The sequence below is a fragment of the Pempheris klunzingeri genome, chromosome 6, assembly GCF_042242105.1.
Source record: "Pempheris klunzingeri isolate RE-2024b chromosome 6, fPemKlu1.hap1, whole genome shotgun sequence".
Lineage (NCBI taxonomy): Eukaryota > Metazoa > Chordata > Actinopteri > Acropomatiformes > Pempheridae > Pempheris > Pempheris klunzingeri.
The window spans coordinates 28788214-28796751 of record NC_092017.1 but is presented as its reverse complement, the minus strand read 5'-3'; the positions used below and the strand labels follow the sequence as shown (position 1 = coordinate 28796751).

The window sequence follows — 8538 nt, the reverse complement described above, 5'->3', positions numbered from 1 at the left end:
TCAGGCTAAACCACAAAGCACAGGAGCTACAGCTGAGAACAGACCTGAACCCAGCAGGCGCTGCACATCTGCAGGCTCTAGCTCTATGTGAGCGGAGGGTCAGAGTGATGACACTGAGCAGGCGTCTGTTAGCCTACAGTAGCTTAGCATAAGGCCAGGGGGAACGGCTAGCATGAGGTTTACGTACTGGTCGATCCTCGCTCGGTTCTGATGGAGCGACTTTAGCTGCCGATGTACTCGGTAAACTTTTAGGTTCAGACTGAGTCCCCGGCGCCCTCGGAGTCACCAGAGCTTTACTCTTCACCAGCGTGGTCAGGACTGAGGACAGAGGGAGGGAGAGTTACAGCAGGTTTTTAAAACATGTGAAGCACTGGTGTGTCACCATCACGTCGGTGTCTGTACCGTCTCTGGTGAGGTTCTCAGCAGCAGTCATGGCCTTCCCGCCCAGGTTGCTCACCATGTTGTCCACCATGGCTTCGTGGCGGAGGAAAATGGGCCGAACTACTTTGTCGTAGATGACCTGGGAGCCGTTCCACGACATTGGAGCCATGCACCACAACAGGAAGAGACACTGGAGCCACGAGGACAGAAAGAAGTGGATTACTCTCCAGACAATACTGATTCATGTACGGCACATCCTGACATGGTTCCACACCTCCCACCACAGCTTCTAAAGCCTGAGTGTTTACAGTCAATTTAGAGTTCTGTTTTTTGAGTTCATCACTTTAAAATCATTAGTTATGAGAGGGTTACTCCACTGTTTCTACCCATGATCCTCTCTGTCCACATCCTGGTGTGAGAGTGACTGGTAGGTAGTAAAAGTGTTGGAACTGGTCCAGTAGATCACCTCAGCCAGCAGCCACCAAACGGGCTGCAATGGCTGCAACGTGATCCTTTGGGACAACTGCACCTGATCACAGTAGGTCCACTAAAAGAGCTTGTTTGATCCACTGACAGGCTCAGAGTGTTATTCTAAGTGTGTGACAGCATCATGGAAAGGATCCCTACAGAGAGAGACCTGGAAGATCCTTTTGGTTTAACCACAAACAGCACACACACCAGACTACATTCACTAAAACAGGGATTTTAGAGAACAGGACTCAGGAGCTGCTGCCTCCATCAGTCAGTGTGTCTGTGTTATTATGAGTTACAAAAATGTTATGTTTGATCTGAACTAACCATTTTAAATACCAAAGTCACACAATAACAAACAAACTGACTACCCACCAGCAGCTCCCATGTTCACGTGATCAAGGTAAAATCCCTGTTTTAGTGAATGTAGTCTGGTGCGTTTGAAGAGAGCGATGTAACGGCTGTTTGTGGTTAAACCAAAAGGTCTATCTCTGTAATTTAGACACCAAACTATGCACAAATAAAGCCCACGTTTAGAAACACAGGAATGATCCTTTAATGCATTTCTATGGTCTTGAGGAGGTTCAGCCATTGCTGTAGCGTCCATCTTTCCTCTGACAGCACAGCTTCGTCATCGCTGTTTTTCCTTTTGCTCCTAATTCTGGATCCATCACCTCCTGTGTGCCAAAAAGATTTTCCGCCCTCCTGCAGAACGTCCTCGGCAGCAGACTTTCATTTAGGTAAACAGGGTGAATCTATGACATCTCAATTAGGACCTGATGCACCTGATCACAGTGGGTCCACTAAAAGAGCTTGTTTGATCCACTGACAGGCTCAGAGTGTTATTCTAAGTGTGTGACAGCATCATGGAAAGGATCCCTACAGAGAGAGACCTGGAAGATCCTTTTGGTTTAACCACAAACAGCACACACACCAGACTACATTCACTAAAACAGGGATTTTAGAGCTGCTGCCTCCATCAGTCAGTGTGTTTGTGTTGTTGTGTGACTTCTGTGTTTTAAAGGGTGAGTTCAGATCCAACATAGTGACACAATAATAGACAAACTCCCTGACAGTAGACGGCAGTAGACCAGATATTCCTGCATTTTTGCAAGGTAAAATGACAGTGTCAGTGGAGTCAGGTTGTTTTGAAGGGAGTAATCTTAAAAGTTTATGTTGCAGCAATTGTAAAACCTTTTGTACCTGCCAGTCATTAGACACTGAAATATGGACTCATGGTGGTGTTATTCCTTGAGTGGCTTCTCACCTTAAAAGCGTAGTAGAACGGGAACCAGTAGAGGAAAATATCAGAGAAGAACTCGCCCAGGCTGAAGACACCATACACCACCCAGTACGTCAGCCATTTTGTGTCGTCCTCTTTGTTCGCACTTTCAATGGCTTTGATTCTGCAGGTACGAGGACACACGACCTGTCAGAGTCTCAGTCACACAGACACACTAACATGAATCTGTCATCACCAGAACCAACAGGTGTGACTCAGACAGAAGGTGTGTAAAGTCCAGTTCAGACCACAGATTCACAACCAGACGAGGTAAAACCTGCAGCTACGAGTGATGCAGGACGTTCTGAAAACAGTTTAGACCAACGGACGGGATGGTGGATCGTCTCCATGGCAACGACTACCTGCTGGCTTTTCAGGTTGTTTTTTTTTTGGCTGAATATAATTTGTAGCATCTTAAAACATGATTGAACCGCAGTGATGGTGAGTTTGCGGGTGTGTGTGTGTGTGTGTGTGGGGGGGGGTCGACTGTCTTATATAAAATATATATTAAATTCATTAATGTAAAACTGGTTTGGCTTCGTGCCCCTAAAATAAGCTAAGCTAACACAGGGTCAACACACACAGGGGACTCATTTCATACACGAGCATGTAGCATTAGCATTAGCATTAGCATTAGCATTAGCATATAGCATTAGCATGTAGCTTGGAGCCATTAAACTCTTCCATCAGGATGTTTTCAGGAGTTGCTCTGGATGACGTGGTGCCAGCCTGACCTCTGGGTCATAACCCGACACTACAGCAGTGCACTCTGGGACTCGTAGTCTCCACTGAAGGCGTCTCAGGCGGTTTTGGACGTTTGCGTGTGAAGCTGCTTTGTATCATATGGCGCTTTTCCATCACACAGTTTTAGCTCTACTCGACTCGGTTTGGTTTGGTTGGTTTTCCATTACAGTAGCCTCCTCAAAGTGGGGGGGTCGTCATAGCGAGGTGGGCCGAAACTCCTCTGACGTCATTTGTATGCGACACAACACACAACACAACTTAGAGCTCGTTGGACCACCGTGATGGTTTACATGCAAAACGCCCGGTCTGGTTCCAGGTTTTAAAAACGGAGGGTTTGATTCTTGTGAACGAGTCGCTCTCGTGACTCATCCAGTGACGTCACTCCCCGGCCAATCAGTGGCCTGCAGTCTGGTGACGTCACATTTTCAGCTCGACTCAGCTCACTTGGAACCCCAACAGAGGAGGAACTAAAATAGTACCTGGTACCAGGTAGTATCACCTGGTGGAGAACCAGAAAGACCGAGTCGAGTCGAGCCGAGTAGGTGCTGGTGGAAAAGCGCCATAAGTGAAACATACTCACGAGTAATAGGCTGGGTAGACGAAACCAATCAGGTTGCAGAGGAGGGAGGCACCATATCCATACACCAGGTAGAGTCCGGTCACTGAGACGGCACCTGGAGGCACAGGAGACACACCTGAGACACTGTGTGTGTGTTAGTTAGTCAGTGTGTCAGTGTGTAGTGGAGGTCTATAGTGTGTGTGTGTTAGTTAGTCAGTGTGTCAGTGTGTAGTGGAGGTCTATAGTGTGTGTGTGTGCTAGTTAGTCAGTGTGTCAGTGTGTAGTGGAGGTCTATAGTGTGTGTGTTAGTTAGTCAGTGTGTTAGTGTGTAGTGGAGGTCTATAGTGTGTGTGTGTGCTAGTTAGTCAGTGTGTCAGTGTGTAGTGGAGGTCTATAGTGTGTGTGTGTGCTAGTTAGTCAGTGTGTTAGTGTGTAGTGGAGGTCTATAGTGTGTGTGTGTGCTAGTTAGTCAGTGTGTCAGTGTGTAGTGGAGGTCTATAGTGTGTGTGTGTGCTAGTTAGTCAGTGTGTCAGTGTGTAGTGGAGGTCTATAGTGTGTGTGTTAGTTAGTCAGTGTGTCAGTGTGTAGTGGAGGTCTATAGTGTGTGTGTGTTAGTTAGTCAGTGTGTCAGTGTGTAGTGGAGGTCTATAGTGTGTGTGTGCTAGTTAGTCAGTGTGTCAGTGTGTAGTGGAGGTCTATAGTGTGTGTGTGCTAGTTAGTCAGTGTGTCAGTGTGTAGTGGAGGTCTATAGTGTGTGTGTGCTAGTTAGTCAGTGTGTCAGTGTGTAGTGGAGGTCTATAGTGTGTGTGTGTTAGTTAGTCAGTGTGTCAGTGTGTAGTGGAGGTCTATAGTGTGTGTGTGTTAGTTAGTCAGTGTGTCAGTGTGTAGTGGAGGTCTATAGTGTGTGTGTGTTAGTTAGTCAGTGTGTCAGTGTGTAGTGGAGGTCTATAGTGTGTGTGTGTTAGTTAGTCAGTGTGTCAGTGTGTAGTGGAGGTCTATAGTGTGTGTGTGTTAGTTAGTCAGTGTGTCAGTGTGTAGTGGAGGTCTATAGTGTGTGTGTGCTAGTTAGTCAGTGTGTCAGTGTGTAGTGGAGGTCTATAGTGTGTGTGTGCTAGTTAGTCAGTGTGTCAGTGTGTAGTGGAGGTCTATAGTGTGTGTGTGTTAGTTAGTCAGTGTGTCAGTGTGTAGTGGAGGTCTATAGTGTGTGTGTGTTAGTTAGTCAGTGTGTCAGTGTGTAGTGGAGGTCTATAGTGTGTGTGTGTTAGTTAGTCAGTGTGTCAGTGTGTAGTGGAGGTCTATAGTGTGTGTGTGTTAGTTAGTCAGTGTGTCAGTGTGTAGTGGAGGTCTATAGTGTGTGTGTGTTAGTTAGTCAGTGTGTTAGTGTGTAGTGGAGGTCTATAGTGTGTGTGTGCTAGTTAGTCAGTGTGTCAGTGTGTAGTGGAGGTCTATAGTGTGTGTGTGCTAGTTAGTCAGTGTGTCAGTGTGTAGTGGAGGTCTATAGTGTGTGTGTTAGTTAGTCAGTGTGTCAGTGTGTAGTGGAGGTCTATAGTGTGTGTGTGCTAGTTAGTCAGTGTGTCAGTGTGTAGTGGAGGTCTATAGTGTGTGTGTGTGTTAGTCAGTGTGTTAGTGTGTAGTGGAGGTCTATAGTGTGTGTGTGTGTGCTAGTTAGTCAGTGTGTCAGTGTGTAGTGGAGGTCTATAGTGTGTGTGTGTTAGTTAGTCAGTGTGTCAGTGTGTAGTGGAGGTCTATAGTGTGTGTGTTAGTTAGTCAGTGTGTCAGTGTGTAGTGGAGGTCTATAGTGTGTGTGTGCTAGTTAGTCAGTGTGTCAGTGTGTAGTGGAGGTCTATAGTGTGTGTGTGTTAGTTAGTCAGTGTGTCAGTGTGTAGTGGAGGTCTATAGTGTGTGTGTGCTAGTTAGTCAGTGTGTCAGTGTGTAGTGGAGGTCTATAGTGTGTGTGTGCTAGTTAGTCAGTGTGTCAGTGTGTAGTGGAGGTCTATAGTGTGTGTGTGTGTTAGTTAGTCAGTGTGTCAGTGTGTAGTGGAGGTCTATAGTGTGTGTGTTAGTTAGTCAGTGTGTCAGTGTGTAGTGGAGGTCTATAGTGTGTGTGTGCTAGTTAGTCAGTGTGTCAGTGTGTAGTGGAGGTCTATAGTGTGTGTGCTAGTTAGTCAGTGTGTCAGTGTGTAGTGGAGGTCTATAGTGTGTGTGTGTTAGTTAGTCAGTGTGTCAGTGTGTAGTGGAGGTCTATAGTGTTCCTGTTGTTCTGGATCAACATGTTCTCTGTCTTTCTTTAGTCTCCTCTGATGAACAACATGTCTGAAGTCTTTTCTCACTCATTCTGCTTTAGTGACTTCTGGAACCTTCTAGCTGAGGTTGGACACATTTTAGGGACATGAAGAAGAAGAAGATCCTCCAAGAGACGACGTCAGCAGAAGAAGGAGCAGCAGCGAGGACGCAGCGTTTGGATCACAGGCTAAATCAAACCTGTTCCAGTCAGACCTCCACATTTAAGTATAAACTTTGAAAAGAGAAGAATATCTGATCTTTAAATTCATCAGATCACTTCATTAGCTTTTACTCTTTGTATTTCACCTCCACGTTCATCTATTCAGCTCTCTTAGTTCCTGCCCTCGTATTAATCAGAAGTCGTGACCATCAGCTAAATGAACTGTTAGTAACTAGTTTTACAGCTAAAATCAGGATTAGTCCGAATCAGGGAGCAAAATCTAGACGTTAAAATGTCCAAGAGTCAGAAGAGTTAATCCACAGCACTTTGTTCTCATATGAAGCTGAGACGTGGACGCCTGCAGGGAGACGGACATCAGACTTCCTGTGGGGGAGGACGGGAAACCTCCCGAACTCCACGAGGACTCTGCCGCTGACGGTGCAGATGCTCGGATCGTCCCGACCTGAGCGCCGTGCTGCTGACAGGAAGTACAAGGGTTCCTACCTCTGATCAGCTTACGTGGCGGTCCACTCATGGAGGCCGGTCTGCTCTGCTGTCTGTCCCTGTGGATAATCTGCTTTAGCTGCAGCAGCAGCAGCAGAGCGGGGGCCACTGTGCACCAGGCACTGCAGTGACATCATGCCAGCCTGCTACTGATCCGGGCAGCAGTCCGTGTGAATGGACTGCTGTTCACCGCTCAGCACATGTGCTGTGCTGAGTGCAACACGGAGCGAACTCCTCATCATGTCAGAGCACCGCTGAGCCCTTAAAACCTCCCCTCAGCCCCCCTCAGCCCCCATGAGGCCAGGAGTTACTCTTACATAATATCTTAGATAATAATGCTCCACACACCTGAAATAACCCTCAGTGCTTTTACAACGGGGCTTAAAACCTCTGCTTCTATTAAAGGGACACTCCACTGTTTCTACCACTGGTTCATGTTTTCACTGGTTAGATCCTCCTCCACTCACGGAACTGAACTCCAACATAAAACCAGAATCATGTTCAGCTTCTCACTTTCAGAACAAACCAAACTCTGTTCAGAATCAAGCGAATGAAAGTCTGTGTCTCTCTAATATGGCCGACACACAGATGCACAGCGGCAACTTACTATAGAGCAGACCGCCATCAGGTCATCACCAGACACACTGAAACAAACCAGTTTAAACTAAAACCGCTCTGACTCAGAGACGCTGTGGAGTCGGTGTCTCCAGGATTAAATCTCTCATCACTGATCTCTGATCTGGTCCCACCAGGTCCTCAAAAAGATCCTGATAGAAGAGTTTTATAGCTCAAGCTACATGCTAATGCTACATGCTTGTGTGTGAAATGAGTCCCCTGTGTTGTTGTTCCTGTGTTAGCTTATTTTAGGGACACGAAGCCAAAACAGTACTTAAATAAATGATCAGCTGGAGGTGAGCTGTCAGAGCACAGAGCTAATGCTAACTAGCATAGCGTTAGCTGAGCAGACCTGGAGACTCACTGAGGTAACCGGGTGTCAGTAGGACCCTCTGACCACTGGGGGGTCACTGAGGGACCCCTCTGACCACTGGGGGGGGCACTGAGGGACCTTCTGACCACTGGGGGGGTCACTGAGGGACCCTCTGACCACTGGGGGGGTCACTGAGGGACCCTCTGACCACTGGGGGGGTCACTGAGGGACCCTCTGACTACTGGGGGGGTCACTGAGGGACCCTCTGACTACTGGGGGGGTCACTGAGGGACCCTCTGACCACTGGGGGGGTCACTGAGGGACCCTCTGACTACTGGGGGGTCACTGAGGGACCTTCTGACCACTGGGGGGGTCACTGAGGGACATTCTGACCACTGGGGGGGTCACTGAGGGACCCTCTGACCACTGGGGGGGGCACTGAGGGACCTTCTGACCACTGGGGGGGTCACTGAGGGACCTTATCGATCAGCTGGATGCTGCAGGATGAAGGACGTGACTGACGGTGGATCACATCCATCTCTTCATGTCTCTGCTCATTTTCTCATTGACTTCCATCTGAAGTTACGTCTTCTTCTTCTTCTGTGGTGGTTTAAAGCAGAATCGGCTCCACCTGCGGTTGATCTCCATCAGCCAATCAGCTCCTGACGTTCACGCAGCAAAAGCGGACGCAGAAATTCATGTTTTACTGTTCTGAACTGTTCTAATTTTGACGAATCCTGCCTGATGTATTTACCACAGGACCAGAGACCAGAGGGTCATTAAGGGGCCTGTATCTGCTGAGGAAGACTATGAGCCCCGCTGAAAGCTCAGGAACACAAACTAAGTCGACCTCATGTCAAGATGTTTCTCAGTAAACGTCGTTTGGATGGTTAAACGGAGGCCTGTGTGCAGGCAGCAGCTGTTCACAGGAGGATTAACTGAATCCTCTTCGGTTCCCCTCTGACACGCAACAGGACGGGAACAGACGGGCCGGACCGAAGCCGAGCGGCGGCAGAACCATCAGGAAGACGTGGAGGAGGAAGGGATGGGAGAGAACATCAGCTGAGGAACAAGGAGAACAAAGCTCACGTACCCACTGCGATGATCTTCTTCTTTATCCCCGTCTTCTCCTCCACCTTCCCCAGGAAGTCCGTCAGCACGTTCTTCTCGTTCAGGAACTTATCGGCTCGGTCTGCGATGGACGAGAAGATGTCCAGCAGGCCCAT

General features: G+C 48.0%; 1 protein-coding gene across 1 annotated transcript; it reads right to left on the bottom strand.

Annotated features, from left to right (window-relative positions):
• On the bottom strand, positions 1 to 8538 carry reep6 (receptor accessory protein 6). The gene is made up of 6 exons (XM_070832977.1): positions 8406 to 8538; positions 3459 to 3552; positions 2120 to 2258; positions 403 to 571; positions 184 to 318; positions 1 to 83 (listed from the first exon to the last, which is right to left on the bottom strand). The coding sequence occupies exons 1-6, from the start codon at positions 8536 to 8538 to the stop codon at positions 1 to 3; spliced, it is 753 nt and encodes a 250-aa protein (XP_070689078.1).

Bases quoted from the DNA above. Each gene is read 5' to 3' on its own strand.
- reep6 (XM_070832977.1), bottom strand. From the start codon at position 8,538: ATGGGCCTGCTGGACATCTTCTCGTCCATCGCAGACCGAGCCGATAAG. The intron at 572-2,119 runs GTGAGAAGCCAC...TCGTGGCTCCAG, and splicing joins CGTTCTACTACGCTTTTAAG to TGTCTCTTCCTGTTGTGGTG. The intron at 319-402 runs GTACAGACACCG...CTCTGTCCTCAG, and splicing joins TGAGAACCTCACCAGAGACG to TCCTGACCACGCTGGTGAAG.